Source organism: Vanellus vanellus (assembly GCF_965231255.1).
Source record: "Vanellus vanellus genome assembly, chromosome: 6".
In the NCBI taxonomy this organism is placed as follows: domain Eukaryota; kingdom Metazoa; phylum Chordata; class Aves; order Charadriiformes; family Charadriidae; genus Vanellus; species Vanellus vanellus.
The window spans coordinates 250,523-270,483 of NC_138911.1; the positions used below are offsets into that span (position 1 = coordinate 250,523).

The 19,961-nt window shown below is 46.4% G+C and overlaps 1 protein-coding gene across 2 annotated transcripts in view; it reads left to right on the top strand.

The window, feature by feature from the left end:
• Positions 1 to 18,210, top strand: part of PTDSS2 (phosphatidylserine synthase 2) — a gene marked incomplete at its 5' end in the record, with an annotated part of 42,043 nt that extends 23,833 nt beyond the window's left edge. For both annotated transcript variants that reach the window (XM_082484905.1, XM_082484906.1), the window contains 8 exons: positions 866 to 1,000; positions 1,988 to 2,038; positions 4,638 to 4,751; positions 6,193 to 6,311; positions 7,063 to 7,177; positions 9,422 to 9,567; positions 14,670 to 14,855; positions 15,703 to 18,210. In XM_082484905.1, coding sequence (XP_082341031.1) covers positions 866 to 1,000; positions 1,988 to 2,038; positions 4,638 to 4,751; positions 6,193 to 6,311; positions 7,063 to 7,177; positions 9,422 to 9,567; positions 14,670 to 14,855; positions 15,703 to 15,847 — 1,011 coding nt within the window. In that variant the 3' untranslated portion in view covers positions 15,848 to 18,210. The remainder of the gene's footprint in view (positions 1 to 865; positions 1,001 to 1,987; positions 2,039 to 4,637; positions 4,752 to 6,192; positions 6,312 to 7,062; positions 7,178 to 9,421; positions 9,568 to 14,669; positions 14,856 to 15,702) is intronic.
• Between the last annotated feature and the right edge of the window lie 1,751 nt (positions 18,211 to 19,961).

Sequence of the window (19,961 nt, forward strand, 5' to 3'; positions counted from 1 at the left end):
GTGTGCAGTTTCATTGGGAAATACTTATTCGGCAAACGTGTGTGTGAATTACTGGTAAACTAGTTCAAGTTTCGGTCACTGCTTATGACTAATACTTTGATAATTTCTTCCTTGCTCTTTGCTTCGAGTGTATTTGCCCGTGTCGCTAGCGGGACCTTATTTCAAATGACTGTTTATTCCATGAGCTGCACTACATTTTTCCCGCTGTGAAATGCGGTGCGGTTCTCCAGGTTCAGCGGCTGAAGCGAGCTGGGGCACGCGCACGCTAACCCTGCTGCCCGCGCGCTCGTCGGGGGCGCAGCCGGCCGCCGTCTGCATGCGCTGCGCTTCGTGCGAACTGCACAGTTCAAGTGCTGCAGGATCTTTCCCGTTCTGGGAAGCCAGAGGGTCCCTAACGGGGGAGATGCAGCCGTTACACGAGCCTTCCCCGGGCGACCGGCCGCTGATGCTTTCCCCTCGCCAGGCTCCAGGAGGGGAGAGGAAGGGCAGAGGGTCAGTGGGAAGGATGGGTTGTGTGCCAGCTGGAGCGCTCAGCGTTTGGGAGGGGGTGTCGAGGAGTGGCTGCGGGCACAGAGGTAAAGATAACTGATTTTTCATCTTTAACAAATCTAAAGTTCATTCCGTAGTCATTTTTTTTCCTTAATACGTAGCATTGGAGGCCCAGAGAGTCAGGTATATATGCTGCGTGATGCTTCGAGGCCTGGATAGGTTTCAAGAATTGTTCTGCAACACATTTTAAAAAAAAAAAAAAAAAAAAAAAAAAAAGCCCACATGAGGATACAATGTTGATCTTAATTATCTTTGTACTTTTCTGTGTATTAGTACTTCTTAAGAGGGAAACACGGGTTTTGTGTTCCTTTTGCAGACTGTACAAGATGGCAGGCAGTTTATGAAGTACATCGATCCGCATTTAGGTGTCCCTTTGCCAGAGAGAGACTATGGCGGCAACTGCCTTATTTATGATCCCGGCAATGAAACGGATCCATTTCACAACATCTGGGTAAGAAACAAATAAAGTTACTCGCTAATGACTCTGACTATTCTTTGGTAAACGGTTGCTTAATTGAACTTGTCAAAGTGCAGTCACGAGTCTGAGTGCTGAATGACTGACTCTAGCTTTCGTATTTCTCTTCTCTTGACCTTTCCTGTCGATCAGATGGAGATGTGTCTCTCTGTCCTAATTACATTGCCCAGGAGAGAGAGTACACTGGTTAACAATCTTTGTTTCTCAGCTTATTGATGTAAACCTTTTCCCCTAGGAGTTTGGGTTTATTTGCATGCTTAAAGAATCTTCTACTTCCAGTCACCTTGAGGCACAAAGTTCAAAAGTTGCACGTTGCCAAGCAACCCAGAAGTTGCGCTTTTCTGAATACCAGAAACTGGCAGGTTATTGTTTCTCGCTGGCAAACAGGCAACTTGAAATTCAAGGGCAAAGGAGTTCTGATTATTTACAGCTCCCTGACTGCGTGGAGCTGTTAGTGCTCGTGTAGTGAGGAGCACTGCATCCTTTGGGTCCGCTGGGTAAGCCTTCAGCGCGTCAGGAACCGGAATAACCGAGAGAGGTTACAGCTCTCCTTTGCCAGTTTTGCACCAGAACTGGGAGGAGGAAAGGCGCTCTTGCCCAGGCATTTATGGTGGCAGGCGGAGAAGATTTAAGCAGCTCTGCTGGATCCACAATGGGGGGCTGAGGAGGAAACGCACGTTCTTGCTCTGGCTTGAACGTGTTCTGCTTCTGTCCCCTTGGAAGGCAAGGGAGATGGCATTTAGCATTAAGGTGGTAGTCTCAGCGTTATCAATATGATCCGAATTCCAGTTTCTGCCCCTTAAAATTGTGACTGTGCTTTGAAGATAAACTCATAAAATGCATCTAGTATTCATATGGGAAACGAATGAAGTTTATTGCTGCATTTTTATTGGGGGGGAGGGAAGCCTTAATGGGTTATTGTTTGTAGTGCAAAGTGACCTACACTCTCTTCTTCCTTTATAGGACAAACTGGATGGATTTGTTCCTGCTCACTTTTTTGGCTGGTACCTGAAAGTAAGAATGGCTCTTTTGTTAGATTTCTGTTACATTACTATTCTACTTTTAAAGCTTGACTGCTTCTGTTTTAGTGATGCCAGTCTTCGTGATCAATTATATTAGGCAGTCATCTGTGAACTAGACTAAGCGTTTGTAATACATGAAAGGCTCTTTTTTTTTTTTTTTTTTTTTTTTTTTTCCCTCCCCTCTTTTTCTCCTGACCATGTTAGGTCACCTCATTTCTCTCCCAAGTAACACTACACTGACAAGCTGCCTCCTCCATCATAATTCATTCTCAGGTCAGATCAATAAAAGTGAAAACCTTTACTCCTGTAGTAAGATAAATGCTTGAATGAGCTTTGAATGCAGAGTAAGTACAGGGAAGACAGTGTTCAAAGAGGGCAGTGAAAGTCCTGCTGTTACCCTAACGTAGATGCACGATGCTATACTGCTCCTGTTCCAAGGCAGGCTCTTTCCAGTGGCATCCAAATCCGGATTTTAAATCATTAAAAGGGTAGTGGTTTAATTCGTGGTACTTTTTAGTCAATACCAACCAACTGTGGAAGGAATACCAGTTGTGCTTGTCTCTGGCAGAACACATTCAACACATGTTTTGCTGATTACCTTGGTCTAAATAATAGCTTTTTTTTTTTTTAACCTGAGCAAACTTAATAGCTAACTTTATTTTGCCCTGCAGACCTTGTTTGTTTTATTTTTACCTACAAGATCACCATGTATAATAAACTGAAAAAGCTCAGCCTGTTTTAAAAATAAGCTGTAACTGTTTTGTTGTTCTTTTTCAAAAGTACAGCTGTTTTCCTGTCAGTTTTGTTTTGTTCTGGTTTTTTTTTTTTCCCCCTGTAACCAAAAAATGAGTATAGTAGGCGTGGGGAGGCTTTCACTTCAGATCAACTTGTCTGTGGCTTGCTCTGTTAATATACAGAATTAAATTTGGAGGAACTTGAATCTTCTTCATCCAAGAGAATTATATTGGAAACTTCAATATGAAAATAGTGTTTCAGTTACATTCTGTATTTATTTTTACAAGTAATGTCATACTGAGGAAAAAAATGCCTAAATAGTGAGAGCCTGGTAACGAGACCTAAGGGGAGTAGCGACACCTTCCTGAGGAACTAGAATGGGATCGAATTCAATATGCCCGTCCACTCAATCGAGAGATCACCTGTCTTGGTCTGGAAGAAGCCTCGTTTTTATTAGAGAGACTGTTTCTGCAGAAATGCTTGAGGTGATACGTCATCGCGTCAACCCGCGGGCTGCCTTGAAGAGCCCGGCGTGCTCCACAGGTCTTTGTTTCTCTGCTGCTAAGCCTGCAGGAAACAGGCTGCTATATTTCCTATTTGACAGTTAACATATTTTTCTATAAAAAGCTGGAAGTTGAGTGTGTCATCTTCATAAACAGAGATGAGCGTGTGTTTGGGGTGGGTTTGGTTTGGGTTTTTTTTCAGTCGGGTTTAACAGACTCTTAAGCTATCTCTCAAAGCACCGGAGTGGCAATATAGAAAATGAACGTGCCTCACTCATCGGGAATTACTGTGGGCCTCCCTATCGCTTTGGAGTCATTTAGATCACCTGTGATAATGCATATCTTAATGTCTTTTCATCTTCTGGTTGAGGCAGTCAGCACCAAGTGACCCTTACTTTTCCAGGATCGGGACTAGCACGTTCCTGCCGTCTCGGCAGCCTGCTGAGCATACAGCAGATGAGATGTACGGGCTCTCTGCGCTCTTACCGCTTACGAATAGGAAATAAAGCGTTACTGCAGACCTCTTCCCTTGTTTTGACAGGAGGCTGAGGTGACACCATGTTGTAGGCCTGCAGCTCAGCTGAATCCCTGTGCTGAGCGTGGAAGAAGATGCTGCTCTTCATGGCTCACCCTGGCACGCTGCTGTAAAGCAGACTCGGGTGTCCCAGCACCGCCAGGGCTGAGATACAGTGCGGGTGACTTGTAAAGAGTTTGCATTACGCAGGCTCTGAAAAGCCCTTTTTCGAGCAGCTTTGGAACGATGCTGCTGTGGTGGTGGAGCACCCAGTAATTCCATCCATTTAACTGGCTGAGTTCCTTCTGAGTCCCGTCCTGCCTGCCTTTTTTCTTTCATGTGATGGTATTAATGTCATCATCCACTTTTCAGTGTCTTTCTTGTCTAATGCGCTGCATACTTGATAAGTTTAGAGGCCCGTGAGCCTTTGGCTTTACTAGACTATCACGTGATAAAAATAAGATTGTCATGAGTTTCCTGATCTGTTTCTGGATACTGGAGACGAGATCTTCAACTGTGGAAATAACCAGTAAACAAAGCATGCCATGTGTGTCCTCTCTGTTCAGAGGCCATAAGGGTTAATCTCATATTCCTGAAGTGATCAGTTTTGAAATTAGGTAAAAAACGTAATAATTTTTCCATACGCTGTTGCAAAACTGTAAATCTGAGCAGCGTCTCCACAGTATCTATGGAGTTCTCCTTTATTGCTGGAGGGCATTAGCGTAGGTGGTGTCTGGTTCCACTCAACTCGGTGTGCATGTATTCGTTTTTGTAATGGTTTTGGTATGTTGTTCAACTGTTGTGGATATTTGAAAGACGCTTTTTCTCCCTTTATATAGACTTTGATGATTCGAGACTGGTGGATGTGTATGATCATCAGTGTAATGTTTGAGTTCCTGGAGTACAGCCTGGAACACCAGCTTCCAAACTTCAGTGAATGTTGGTGGGATCACGTATGTACTGCAAGATCATGAAGTATTTGCCTAAATGGAAGTATGCATTTTAAAGGGAGGGGTTAGGAAGCGGCGAGAACTAAATTATGTCACGTGCATGTGGCCAAAGATGTTTGTGTAACTACTGCAGCTCAGGAGCTTTGGTGCTTCTCCTGGTTGAATTTGTAATAGGTTTGTCACTGTTTGTATAATTCTGTGGGTTTTCAAACTATCGCACCTGGTTAAATATTTGTGTTGGCTCATTTCATAACAGAGAAAGTGTCTGAAACTTTACCTGGTCATTTTCAAATATTTGGTGATGGTACAAACCATAAAACCTGAAATGAAGAGAGAGGTGAAAACTTTGTATAAAGTTTCAGATGGTGATTTCTCATGCCTCTTTTAAAAAACCAAACAAACAGGCTCAGTGCAATTTGTGTCCAGCTCTTCCTTCTCTTCAAATCTATCTTCACTGTTTTCTGAAAACAGTAAGTAGTACTGTGTTTAGAATGTGGTTTATAAAATGCTATTAAAAGCTAAAAGTTTGGCTTTACTGAAAAAGCTGTGTGTTCTTTGCACGTGATAGTCTGTAATCATTCTTGTCCTAAAATACTGCTTGGGTGTATTTTTTTCAAGCTGGAGGGACTACTGTGATCTAGTTTCTCTGTGGAAAAAACAAGCTCTATAGCTTAAAGTGGCACACTTTTTTTTTTTTTTTTTTTTTTTTTAAATTTTCCTATGAAATGTAAATTGGTTACCAGAGCTCCATTCAGGGCACACAGCTATGGTTCGTAGGTTATTTTGGCTTGGTTTTATTCTTACAGTACAAGCTCTTTTCCAAGCTTGTAATGATTTGCTACATGGTTGTATCTATACAAGTAAATGCGTTATGTATAAAGACATCAAGCTATTCTGCCTGCAAAAAAACTTCTTATGGAATTACCACTCCGTGCTCCGCTTCTTTGAATGCGGAGGACAGAAAATCTTTTTTTTTCAGCTCAGCATAGGGAGAAATCACTTGTTAAATTAAACATCTCGAGCCTGGAGATAAATCATTTCCTTAGGAAGCAGCCTGAAGCTTAAAGAGTGTGTTAAGTGATTGGGCATAGTAAAATCCAGTCCGTAGGAACAGGTGCACGTTTTTTTTTTTGGCGTGTCTTTAAAGTTCTCACTTACCAGAGTGGAGTTGAGCAGCTAGTACGTGGGAGGAGGGCTGCTCTGTAACACAATCAATACGGCAGAAGAGCAACTACAGCCATCGCCTGTAGGACGCTTTTCCTTTGCCTGAGTAGGCTTGGGCAGGAGAGATTCTTTCTCCTGGCAGTTCATGCCCCTCTCTTCTCTGGGGGGGGTCAGCCCGTGTGACTGAGGGCATGGCTGCAGGTACGTGTGCCTATAGTATCTTGCCTTTTACGAGCTTCAGTGTTTCTTCTCCAGCATCACTGTGTCTTTCTCCTTTCAGTGGATAATGGATGTGATCCTATGTAATGGATTAGGAATTTACTGCGGGATGAAGACCCTGTCTTGGCTTTCTTTGAAAACATACAAATGGCAAGGACTTTGGAACATTCCTACATACAAGTAAGTTGGTGTAGAAAGTAACTCCGCAAGCAGCAGCACAGCGCGGAGTTTGGGCTCTTGTTAACGATCTTGGTTGTTGAAGGGGTGTTCTGTGAGGGTTGATGTGAATTAAAGAGTTCATGTGTGTTCAGGTGACTCAAATATCTAGTAACTTATTACTGCGTGGAAGCTTGTTTATGAGAGTTTTATTTAAGTTGCAGAAGGAACTGTTGAAAATATGCTGTCTGTTACGAGCATCACCTGATGTCTAGGAATGAGGGCATCTTGTGGAAATGGGCTTATTGAATGAAATAGCTAAAGGAGAGGCAGGAATCCAAGTCAGGATCGTACTCTTTCATTCACACCAAGGATCTGTTTGGTCCTTGTGCAAATAGTGCACTGCCTAGTAATCAGAACTTCATAGTAATTGGGACACAGAAACTTTAAATTTAATAAATCCCTCGTAGTCTTGTACCAGTAATGAACTATCCTTTTCTGTAATGAGCTGAGCAAAGCAGAACTGAGGAACTGCTTACTACAGTGGCTGTAGTATATTAAAGTTTAAAATGATCGTCCAAATAACAGGCTTCTCTAGCTTAGAATGTTAATCTCGTTAAGTAGTAATTTTAAAGGAGTAAATGGAGGTGTTTTGCATATGTGAATTGCTGTCTCAAGTGGAAGTGATAGTAGATGTCTCTTACGTGCTGTTTCTTAATATTGCAAGAATGTGTTCTGCTTTATTCTGCTTTTTTTTTTTTTTTTTTTTTTCCAGAGGTAAAATGAAGAGAATTGTCTTCCAGTTCACCCCATATAGCTGGGTCAAATTTGAGTGGAAGCCAGCGTCCAGCTTACGCAGATGGCTAGCAGTTTGTGGCATAATCTTTGTAGTAAGGAAACTTCTCTGTCTTTTCTCTATGGTTTGATTTAACGTTTCGTACCACTCAAGCAACTGTAAAAATGGTAACTTGGGCTGGAACTCTGACCTGGTGATGTTTCTGTAGTTGAGGCTGGAAGCGATCACTTCCGAACCTGCAGAAAAGGTGTCTGTTTCCATGTTTCTGGGGCAGTTTACAGACTCATTGTGTAAATATTTGTTCCCTCTGCCTGAACGATGTTGATTGGCAATGTGAGCAATGTAAACGGTGATCTACACATAATTCAGCAAGTGACTGCTGCTACCAAACCCATTGGCTTTGGGTGCAAGTGGCTTGTTTCTCTCAGCCTTAAGCAGATACATGTCCCATCCCAGCTGTAACCAGAGCCTCAGGCTTCTGTGTGGTGGCTCCGAGCAGCGCGGCTCCTGAAGCGCACAGTTTTGCCCCCAATAGTGTTTTTATACAGGTTAAATAATTCAGTTATCCGAGATGATTTTTTTGTCTTATGTTTCACTGAACTGGTAGCACAAGATGGTGTTAACAGAATGCAGCTTGACCAGTTCAGGTGAAGTAGCTCCCCCATTTAGAGAAAAGAGAAAGTTGGCTTCTCCAGCAATCGCAACGCATTGACAGTCTGCCTCCTCCATCCATCGAGGGGCCAAATCTGTGTTGTGGGAACGCACCGTCTTGAATTCCTAACTTTCCTTTCAGTCACAGGTATCACACACGTGACACTGATAGGGAGGATGAACTTGGGCAGTTTAAGTGCTTTTTCCCCACTCCTGCCTCTTGTCAGCTGGGGGACTTTGGCCTTTGTGCTATCGGTGGGATGTCACTTGGCGCTGTTTCGAGCAACTCAAACTTATTTCAATTCAGCAACTGTGAAGTTTTAACTGAAAGCAGCCTTGTGACACTCCTAGGGATACCAGAGACAATGGGCATTAACCAGTTTCTGCATTACTGCTGCAGTACTGTAACTGTTTTTTTAACGTTTGCTAGAACAGCATATCTTTAAGCATCTTGAAATATGTGGGATATGAAATGTGGTGGTGGTTTATTCTGGGGTCTGTCCAGCAAAGTTCCCTGTTACGGTTTGCCGAGCGGGACACATCAGTCAGCTTGGCAAGCCACCCCCCCACCCCACCCCTCGTAATAACGCTGCGTTTTACGCTGATGTCAAGTTGCAGACGGGAGCGTGCTTGAGGACGATGTGCTGGCTGTACGTAAGCCAGCAGCGTGCAGCAGCGAGTGCCGGGCAGTTCACAGTCTCAGTCAGCTGAATACAAGTTCACATCGCCTGATTTCTGCTACGTACAACTTTTGCCAAGTTCACATGGCACAACGGGCTCGCTTGAGAGCCCACAGTGTATGGGAGAAGTAAAGTAGATGTATCTGCATAAATAAAATACGTGTTTCTCCCACTGGTTGCTGCGTGGTACTGCCATCTTTCTGCACCCTGAAGAATTCAGGTGTTAGGTGCTGGAGCAGATTTTGCAACTGAGAGATTCCATTGTACTTATACTAGTCTGTGGTATAATAACGTTTCTTTGGCAAAGCCTGGCCGCAGCTGGCAGTTTATAAGCGGCTTCAGGTAGTGGCTCACTCTTTTGGATTCAACAATGCTTAAGCCGTTTGTTATCATTTTTTTTTTTTTTGAAGTGAGAAACTCGTGTCTGCTTGCTCACTTAATCGTGCTGCCAGGGCAGCTCACTTGAGAACATTTTGCTATAAATGTATAACCGAGTCTCCTAAGTTGGCTTTGGCAGTGACATTTGCATAACTGTGTTATTAAAAAAAAAAAAGAAACAAAAAAAGCAAAAGCAAACATACACCCCCCACCCACCTCCCAAAAAAAAAGCAAATAAATCCCCAGGATGTACTGCTTATGCCTCTTGTTATTTTGGGGTTCCCTCAGTCAGATATTAATTACAGTGGAATGACAAGTTGTTGCTTTTAGGATTTGTTATCAGTAGTTCTGCAGGTGCTTCAGACTCCCAGTAAATGTGTTCAGAATTAGAGGCAGCGCTTGTCCAGGTTTCTGTTATGTTTATTTAATACCTTTTCCAACGCAGAAACCTTTTGAAAACCCAACTGGTCTTGGTCATTACTGCGACTGATGATGGTGCGTTCAACAATACTGAGTAGGTCTTTGTGGCATTAGAGAAGCGGTGGGGGGAGTCACGCAGGAAGAGAGGGAGATTCCAGGCTTCATTCAGTGAAGTCTTCTGAATGTAATTAAAATGTCCTTTTTCTCAGTTTTTATTGGCAGAGCTGAACACATTTTACTTGAAGTTTGTCCTTTGGATGCCACCAGAACACTACTTGGTCCTGTTACGACTTGTCTTTTTTGTCAATGTGGGAGGTGTGGCAATGAGGGAGATCTACGACTTCATGGACGACCCGTAAGCCAGTCCTCGTGTGTATATACCGTGTCAAGCTTCACTTGCTTTATTTTGAATTTGCTTCAGCTTGTTGGCATCCATCTCAGGGCAATAGTTAGCTTGTCGGGGACAAAGAGACCTAATCCCAAAGCGTCTGCTTTGTGTTCTTTTGCTTTGGAGGTAAAATTGTGACTACATCTGGTTAGAGAACAGCTGTTGTTAAGGGCATTGTGTGCACTGTTTTTAACCTCAGTTTTTAATAAATGATCGCTCTTTTGACAATGTAATGTGCAAATTAGTTGGAGTGCCACTGGCTTGTGGACAGAGGAGTGCTGAACTCCGCTTTCAGATTGGTAGCCAGGGACTTAGATGTCCTTAGATGTACCTTCTAAGGACAACAGGGCCCAGACAAAAAAAAAAAAAGTTTCTTAAAGGGGCTTCTTTTCTTGCGCTATCTTCCAACTGGTCCCTGGTCCTCTGGAGCTCTCGTGGCATCCTCTTGCAGATCAGAGGACCCTTTATAGCGAAGCGTATTGAAGGTGAAATGCTCCCATACGCAGCAGTGCATGTACTTTCAGACTGTTCCTACTTAAGCATCATATTTGTCCTTGCTGCTTTTGTTTCTGCAGACCATGTAAGGCCTGAGAAAGCTTTGTTCTCAAAATCACGTTTTCTTTTAAGTTTTAGTAGTAATGTCACAAATTGCTTGAGCCCACATCCTAAGTCTAAGACAACGTCCAGCTTCAAGGGGATGTTCATTGTCTGTTGCTGACCAACGCAAAAAGTGTCTGTGTTCAGAATTTAGGGTTCCAACATTCTATGAAGATCAGTTTCCCTTGCAAGGCTTTGACTCCTAGACTGGGAAGAAGGGTCAACCCACATTGCTTAGTCGGATTTCAGGACATTCAGCAGTGGCAGGCTGCCCCTGCCTTTGGTGTCGGACCTGCTGGTTTGGGACGTGCCTCCAGCTCAAAGGTAAGAAGAGGTCTCTGCCTGTCACTGGTGAGCTCCTCTCCTTAGCACCATTCACAGTCTTCTGCTCCTTGTGTTTGGGTTGGAAAAACTCCTTTGCCCTCTGTTCAACCACATGGCATAACACTGAAATTTAGGAGAATGATCACCGGTGCCTCATTGCTGATTCAGTTCATTGCCATTCTTTCAATGAGCTGGAGAAGTTCCTCCAGTGAATAGAGACTCTCATCCTGAACTGCATGTCTTCATCATTGCCACCACCACCGGCTGTTCTGCTTCTCTTGGTGGGTAAGGTGACTAGTCCTCTCGCTTCTGAGGGTCGTGGCTCTGCTTGATGCACCACAGAGCGGACCTCATCAGGGAGTTCATGCGAAGTGGCAGAGCCTAGCATCTGGGCTTACCTGATGTCTTCTCCGCAAAGTGTTTTGCAACTGGACTTCTATCCCTTTGTGTGTTTCAGGTCATCCAAGCAGAGGTAACCTACCCCCATTTTACCAACTTAATTGGGTGTATTTCCACTTGGATATCACTTTGAACCGAGGAATCGTTTTGGATTCTTCCTGTTGTGTTGTAGGGAGAAGCTGCTGGGGAAGAGCAAGCTGCACCAGAGGCTCCCAGCTAACAGCACACGAGAAACCTTCCTGACCTTTTCCTTTTGGAAAGTCGCTCAACTTCTTAATGGATAAAGGTTGGAATATTCCATTGACCTTCCTTGTCAGAAACATGGCTCGTTGCCTTGCCTAGTAGTGACGGGATTGCCTGAGATAAACTGATTAGGTCTCTTTAGCTAACCTTGCAATGTTGAGTCTAGAAGTAGTTAAGTTCAAATAAGAAGACTCTCTTTCTCCTTCAGGATTCTTAGTATCTGCAGACAGTTCTAGGGCTTTCCTTTCAGGAGCTTGGTCTAAGCGTGGTGATGACAAAGTATCGAGAATTGAAATAGTCCAAGAAGAGAGGGGGTTCTTGAAGCTGTTCTCCAGCTCTTACATACCACGCTCCTACTGCGATCAACGTGCTGCCTCGGAGTTCTTGAGGACTGGCTGTGTGAAACGCTCCTGACCAAAATATCTTGATGCGAGTCTGTGGCATTTGAACTTGTTATATCTTCCTGGTTTCTAGTCTTCGAGTCTCTTCCCAGGAGTCTGCATTGAGGCCATCAATTTTCATCACATTCATCAAACAAAAACCAGACTTTTCTTTAAAACCTTTCATGAGTAGAAGGGCAGGAAATCAACTCTCTTCCTCAGCAGCTTTAGGTTCTGCACAGCTCTTTTGCTAGGGTTACCTTTAATTCTCTTCTCCGTGTGCTGTCGTAACCTAGTGAAAGAAAACGCTGGCAAATGAGGAAGCAGATCAGCAAAGCAGAGAGCTGACTTAGTCACCTGAACAGCTGGAGTTCACAGTGAGAGATTTGCTGCTTCGTTTTTTCTCCCTACCCGTGTGTTAAGGCTAGTTTCTGCCCATTTAATCTGTCAGAACCAGATGAACCACCTGGAGCAGTTTCTGAAGTCCTTTCATCTGAGTTGGTCGAGGCAGGGTACTTGTGAAAATGCCCTCATCCCATCTGCATCAGCAATAACCTACACTTGATTCACTGCATCGTATTTTTTCCCAGTGTATTTGGATGATTTTATTGTAGCTTGAACTTATGCATTGGTGTCAAATATGACTCTCGGGTGTCATGTTTAATAAACTGTGTTTTGTGCGCTTGACTTGCGATGACTGCCCTGGATTCAGGAGAGGGAAGAGAAGCTCTGTTTGCTCTCCGTGCTTAGATCCCTTCCCAGATAGTGAGAATCCCGGGGCATCTCGTGGAGCAGCTACATCTGAGCAACAGGAGAACGCCTGCAGAAGGGAGAGCGCTCTCCCCAGCGCAGCTGCTGGCCTCGGATGAGAAGAGGGGAAGAGAAACTGGGAGAAGACGTGCAGCCACGGCTCCCTCTGCCCCAGCACTGTTGGAGGTGCCTGGGGCCGGCGCTGCAGCGTGCGAAGCGGGCAGTGTACCCGCTGGAGGCGGCAGGGCGGCGGGCAGGCTTCTTCTCCGCCTGGCAGAGGGAAGCGTTAGCGGAACAGCCGCTCTCTGAGGAAATCCTAATCGGGGATTTGTAAGGTGGCTTCTCTTTCATCCACCGCGTGGCGAAACCAGCAAGAAAATGCAGCCCTAAGAGCTTACGTGCCTGCGGAATATCACAGCGTTTACTAAGTCAGTGCCTCCGCCAGACAAGGGGCTGTGTGTCACAGCCGTCGTAGACCAGGCAGGAACTGCCCATTGCTGCAGTGCCCTGGGAGTACTGCAGAGGTCAGCTGAACATCTCCAGCCCTCCGTAGGTTTGCTGTATCCCTTTGTATCCCTTTGCTCCCCATCTCCTCCATCCTGCCCCAATAGTTCTGCCGCTTTACACTGAATTCTTCCTGGATGTATTCGCTTCACGTCTTAGGCTGTGGTAGGAATGGCGTAACCCAGTAGGTTGGGCAAGGGAGAAGGGAGCCGGTAGGGAAATGTACTTCGGAATACACTCTGGTTAAGTGAGAGGGCAAGGCCCTCTGCAGAATAGATGTTCCCTGTGATCAAAGCAGAGACGTGTAGAACAAAGGCAGAATAAGGAATAACAGAAGGCAAAAAGAACAGCCGCCTTTAAGTTCAGGTGGTGGTGCTTCTGTTTGCGTGGTTTGTCTCAGGTGTCTTCAGAGACACAGTAATCGGTTAAGGTGGTAGGTTTAGGGCTAACAGGAAGGTACACCAAAGTGCTGCTTTGTGTGGTTTTTTGAGTAGAAGATACCATCCAAAGGCCGTTGAGAAAAGTTAGTTGTGTGCTTGCTTGTGAAACATTTGGTGATTATGGTGGTTGAGGGTATTGCTTTTCTCAAGTTCAGTCTTCCTTGATTCGAATCGCTTGGATTTCAGGAAACATTTAATTAAATCATGCCTTTGGAAGAAAGGGGAAAAAAATACATACAACTTCTAGTAGCTTTCTCTTTCCTCTAATGGGAATAAAATCCCGTCTTAGACACAGGAGATGGGTGATGGAAGAAGGAAAATTAATCTGCGAAGTGGGAAGTGATGTACTTGACTTTGTGCTGTTGAATAGCATGTCTGTGTGCACCAGTGGTGCTGTGGTGGGCAGGATTTCGGTGCAATCCAATGCATAAAAAGGGGCTTGTTCTGCTGCCCAAACAGAACCCCATTTGGTTCTTGACCTGTGAGTCATCAGGTCCGTAAGCTGTAAAAATATCAAGTCTAAAAGGACGTGAACAGACAAGGTCAAGAAGCGGTTTAGATCGAGCAGCTTCCCCGGGTTTCTAGCAATAGGCTGTAACCTGCGGGGGCAGTGAGGTTTCCTGAAAGGTGGCCTTGTAGGTATTCCGGGTTTGTGTATTTCAGGAATAGGTGACCCAAAAGGTGGCACGTTCCCAATCTCTCCTTCTGCAAGTAGAGCCTCTGAATAGACGTCTTGATTCTGCTGCAGTTTAATTTCTGGCATTAGTGATGGATGAGTACATAGCACTGCAGCTTCTCGTTGACTTGTTTGGTACTGCTTAAAAACAAACCCTGGGGATTAGGTATTAATCACGGATTTGCCCCAAGGTTGTGTTGTTGCAGAAGTGCAACGCTGTCCCTGTGTCTTCCAGCATTCTGCCTGGTTGTTACTAAGCTTTCTCCTTTTGAAATCCGTTCAGAGATCATTTGTGACAGCTCATTGGATACCTTTTGGGGAAGAGAGTAAGTTTCAGAATGCAATTATATAGGGCTTAAATACACTTCCAGCAGTGTGACTGGACACTTGCAGAGGAAATCTAGGCGTAGAGCTCCTATTTCATACCGTACCCTGAACCTCAGCTGATCTCCAGCTGGCCAGGTAATTGCTTTATGTGGATTTACCAATACCCTGGAAATGAGAATACTTCCTTGCATCACCTGATGATGAAATTTAACTTTTCATGTGTTTTCAGAGCCTCTGAGAGGAAACTTAAGTAACACCAACATGAAAGTAGTCAGCCTGCATAGGCTTCGTACGTGTGTAATCCGAACTAGACTTTTAGAACTGTGCAAAGCTGAATGAAATTCTTACCCCAGCTGTCTGTCTGAATATTTCTCTGAATGCTTAATTTCATAGCAATAGCTTTGCTTCATCTGTGCATTTATTTTGCAGGAAGTTCCATAAGAAACTGGGTCAGCAGGCATGGCTGGTCGCTGCTATCACTGCCACGGAGTTTCTGATTGTCGTGAAGTATGACCCCTACACGCTCACGCTTTCTCTTCCGTTCTACATTACCCAGTGCTGGATCTTGGGCATTATACTTGTGCTCACCTGGACAGCCTGGCGGTTCTTCATCCGGTAAGCGGTGCTTGATGGGCTACACTCGGGTCTAGCCTGCGTCTTACGGGGCGGGTTGTTCTGGCCATCCATCAGGAGCGTGTCTTCAGATGCGTGCTGTCGTTAGCCTTCAGCGCCTCCTGAGGATAGAGTACAGCTCCTTTGGCTGGCTAGAGCTGCAGTGTGTTTGTGTAAGAATTATTAAATAAACGGGGAGTTTTCTGTGCGTGATCCTGGCAGTTTTGTGTCTGGGTCAAGCCTCTGGTAGCTTTGGTCTTTGTGGGGCTACTTGCAATGGTGCTGCTGTAGAAGCAGGTGAGCCATTAAGTGCCCGACTGCACCCGATCTTCCTGGATGAGTGAAGGTGGCAGACGACATGGGTGTTTTGTTTTTCCTGTGCTCCGAGTTAGACAAGACTGAGATGTTTTGCAGCTTCATTGCAAGAACAGTCTGCTGTGGTGCGATTGTCCGAGCTGTCCCAGTGTCAGCAACAAGTGAGCCAAGTTAAACGTGTTTGGTTTGGATGCTGCTCTGAGCCAGTCCGTGAAAAGCAGCTGCACAAGGCTGAGACAATTCCACTCGCCTGTAGAGGAGACCCTGTGCACCAGCAGTGGTCGCTCCTGTTGAGCGTGCTGTTGTGTTGTGCTTCTGGCAGAGGTGATGATAGCCAGACTACGAGCAAGAAACACAAATTTCAAGTCAATCAATGCCATGAGCAATTTCAGACATTTCCAGCCGAAAGGCTGAAGTGGGCCGTTGTCCCAAGGGCAGCTGCATCCACAGCAGACTCTCCCTGGTGTTCTTATTGCGTATTGAAATTGTTTATTCGCATCACTACTTCACCTCTGTTTGTGTTTTTTCTTTTCAGTGACATCACTTTGCGGTATAAGGAGATAAGGCGACAGAAGCAAGAGCACAAATACGAAAAGGACAAATGCTTGAGCAACGGTGATGGACGCTCATCAATACTGGACGAGCAAAATGGGAACAAACTAAGGGAGAGGAAACTTTGAGCAACAGACAAAGGGCTAAAAGGAACTCGTAGTGCTCAAGGTGGCCCGGTGGACAGTTTCAACCTTATCCTACCTAACTTGTAATTTTCATTGTTAGCTTTCCGATGTGTGAAAATCCTCTTGGGGAAAAGATGTCACTTTGACATACACACCCTTTCTCCTCGTGTACACGTAGTCAGAGGCGGAGAAGGTCTGTGTAGGGGGAAGTCAGAACCAACACCGTTGCAACGAGATGGGATCTTCGTGCCAGTGCGTTGTATGTCTTCCTCGAAAACAGGGTTTGGAGACAAGGGGCTTTAAAACAAAGCGCAAAGGGAATCTAGCTGATCTATTTCCAGTAAACTGTGAGGTTTCGATTTTGACCTTTGGGCATTAGGAACACTTGTTTTGGAGTGTACAGGTACCAGACACAGGAAACAAATTTCTTTTTTTCTGCTGAAACCACCCTGAGCTGTGGAGTAAGATTGTTTAAAGTGTTCGGCCACCAGTTAGCAGAAGTGCCGCGAGGTAAACCTAGATAAACTGAAGCTTGTGAACAAGTTGCGTAACTTGCACAGAATGTAATCCAGTACACTACTGTTACAGCCCCTGTGACGCGGGGTTATTGCCTTTCTCTAAACTGACTTTCAGCATCCTGGAATAGCCTACAATAGTTTTCTGTTGTACCACAGCTCTAGGGAGACAGACAACTTCTCCTTAGTTCTTTTTTTTTTTTTTTTTAAATTTTTTTCTTTTAGTCTTGGTCATCTCTTAAATGTAAGGGAAGGTTAAATAAGAAAGGTCAACCTGCCTTTCCTTCGCTTCGTGGAGTAAAATGTATTACAAGCAGAAAACTGGGAATTAATCCATCAGTCTTAAGTTATTTGCCTTATTCTCAGCTCTTTTAGTTTGCTTACCAAGAGTAGTTCGTTCTTGGCGTCTGCCGTACGGGACACCTCCCGTTCTGCCATCCTTCGGCGCTGCCCCGACCCTCCCAAGGCAACTCCAGGGTGAGCAGCCTGCCGAGTCCCTCTGGAGGAGGCGCCCTCCGCAGCCTCGCGCAGAGTAGCTGTTCGTGTCCCGCCGTCCCTGCCAAAAGAACAAACTGAGGCGAAGCGCATCGTTCTTCCCTGAGCACTGTGTAGCAGCGGCGGTCTGCAGGCCAAGCTAGGCAGCACTTCTGCTGGTGACTCAGCATCCAGGAAAACAAACTGGAAACCTGCGCTGCGTTTTTTGGGGTTTTTTTTTTTTTTTTTTTCAGGTCACTATTCCAAAATATAAGTGCTACACTGAGCGTCAGTTTTGTAACCTCTGCTCTGAGCCTTTGCCTCGGCGTGGAAGGCACTGACGTAACTGTAACCATATCATTTTTTAAATACTGTGATCTAATCTGGCTGTTAAAGGGTATTTTTCAGGGAAGAGCTTATCCAGAAGAAAATGACATAAACACCACCAGTAAAATCTCACGAGTGCAACCCCGAACTTTTGAAGTGGCAGGAGACTCGCAGAGCTGCTGGCTAGCAGGCAGCCGCAGTTTTGATCCGTTTTAGTCCTGCACGTGAAGGACAACCAAAATCTGCGTTTCTCCCGTGTTTACAGAGTGACTCAAGTACTTTCCACCCCTAAAGAATGGGCAGTCCTCAATTAATGGAGCCGCCTGTTGCCTCTGAGGAGCTCAGCGAAGGAAGCGGAGTTTGTGGGCCGGGGGCTGCCCCGCTCGCTCGGCAGGCGGAGAGGAGGGTGACCAACGTGAGAGGTAGCATCAGGCTTCTTCCTCGAGTATGTACCATGTACTGTGGATAGCGGCTCAACGGCTGCTCTGAAACGGTAGTCCTGTGCTGCTGTGAAGAATATCGGGCTGTGTAGCTAGGTGCTGGCAAGCGTGTGAGCGGGCAGAGTTGAGCGAGTGTTTATTTCTGCGCCTTTCCACCCGGAGTCGTTCTAGTTCCATCTTTAGACCAGTCTTAGGAACTGATAACCGATTGTTTGGTAGCTCGTACCAGCGTGTCGTGCTCGTGTGGTCCCAGCCGAGCAAGGCTCGGGCCAGGCTCTCTCCATTCTGTGTGCGCTGGTTAACGCCGTTTCCCCCCGATCTCTTTGCAATACCGCCTCCCCTGTCTGTCTCGTGACCCGGGCGGCAGCAGGCGCACCTCGGGGGGACCTGTCTCTGTACCTCCCTCCTCCCCTCCCCGCCAGAGACCCACTTAGGGACATCTGGAACAGCTGGTGAAGAATACCTGCTCCCTGGTAAGGATTTTGGAGCTTTGACCTAATACATAAAACACTGACTTTGTTTGTCTACATCCATCTAAACGGCTTTTATGGTTAGTCTGGATAACTGAACCGGTGTAATAAAGCGCTGTTTGCTGGTGTGTTCTTTGGTACGCCGTGTCAGTGCTCGTGGTTTGTCTTGCTTGTCACCTCGCAAGTGGCACTGGGGGGCCTGAGGGGCTTGGTCTGAGTTCCCCCCAGTAGAAAGGCTGAACGCGTTGGCGCTGCCCGTTACGGATGCTGCGCCTCGAGGTAATGAACTTTTCCACATCTTCAGGGAAACGAGTGTCACAAGCCCTTGGTCCACCCTTGGCATTCGGAAATGCTTCTTGCAGCACCTTTACAAGGGTGATCTTCCTGCCGTGGGGTGGGCTTGGGCTGTGCACAGCGTGTGGAGTAAGGGTAGTATCGGCGCTTCCCTCGCAGGCACCTCGTTGCGGGTGGGCTCTAATCACTGCAGTCTCACCTGCTCTTACGCGTCCTTCTATGATCGTCTCTCGCAGCAGTACTCAAAAGCAGCCTCATGTAGAGAAGATGAAAGGACAGCGGATAAGCCTCACTTGAAATAACGTTTGGGGTGGCATAAAACGAGACCATCCCGTTGGATATGAAGGGGCAGTAGTCTCCCGCTTCTACCCACGCCTGTATCTCGCTGAGCGTTTTCTTAGCTTACCTTTGCCAGAAAACTGGAAGAAGATAATTTTCCTCCTGTGGGCATACCCTAATATTGGTAGTGAGATTTGCCAAAGGTAAGTTGTTGGCTTTAAGAAGGGCAAACGCAGGGGAGGGGTTGGGTGGGGGAGAGTCTGCTCAGCTTCTGCTGATATGGGTGACCTTCTTCTTGCGAGTGGTTTCTCCGTTCCAGAGGCAAACCGTCGGGGGATGACACTGCTCGGGGGTACGGAGATGTCCCTCAAGCCCACTCATGGGGACTGTCACACTTTAGGATTTTAGGTGGTGGTTCCGAGTTGTTAACACCCGGGTAATGCCTCTGAGGCCACCCCCTGGCCCTGCGCACGCGTGGCCACCCGTGGGTTCCAGAGCAGAGGTGCCACCTCACATTGCCGGCTGCTGCGCAGGGGGATGCAGACCCTGCCTGCCCACGGCCGTGCTGGCCCGGGGCAGGATCCGAGGGGAAACGGCTGCTCCCGAGCATCTTCAGTTATCCCGCAGTTGGCTGTATGAGCTGCCCCAGGCAGGGCTGTGGGGGCGCCCGCTGCCTGGACCCCGTGAAAACCCGCCGGCGCGGGCAGGCGCAGGCGCCTCGTGCCCTGCCCTCTCCGGTGCTCGGATCACCGCCCGCCTGCGGGTCCACCGTGCCACCCTCCCCGCTGCCCCCGGCCCCTGTCCCGCGGGGGGAGGCAGCGATAGTCACCAGGGCTGCACAAGAGTTTCTTTCCTGCCCTTTTTTTTTCTTCTTTTTTTTTTTTTGTTTTTTAATTTTCCCTGTGGACTCTTGGTGCTGTTGCTGGCCTTAAAGGGTCCGGATGGTGCTTTTGCAACCGTGGCTTTCTGACCCAAGTGTTCTCAGGGAGCTCTTCCAGGAGTACTTCGACCAAGAATAGGTTTTTGCTGCGTGGCGGGATGGCTGAACGTGCCACCAGAGGCAGAACCCGCCTGAGGTCCCTCAGCCACATCCCCCTGGTGGGGAAAAAGCCAACCCCAATCCCCACGAGGGGTGCGTGGGCCACTGTGGCCACGCGCTGGACTGCTCGTGTGTTGGCCATTGGAAGGGTCCGTTTATCACTCTGCATCATCAAACCGCTGTTACTTAATTATCCTCACAGTTATCTAAGGCCCAACCTAAGCACAAGGTGGTAACGAGCTCCTGCTGTCTGTTAGCAATTAATGGATTAGTTGGCGT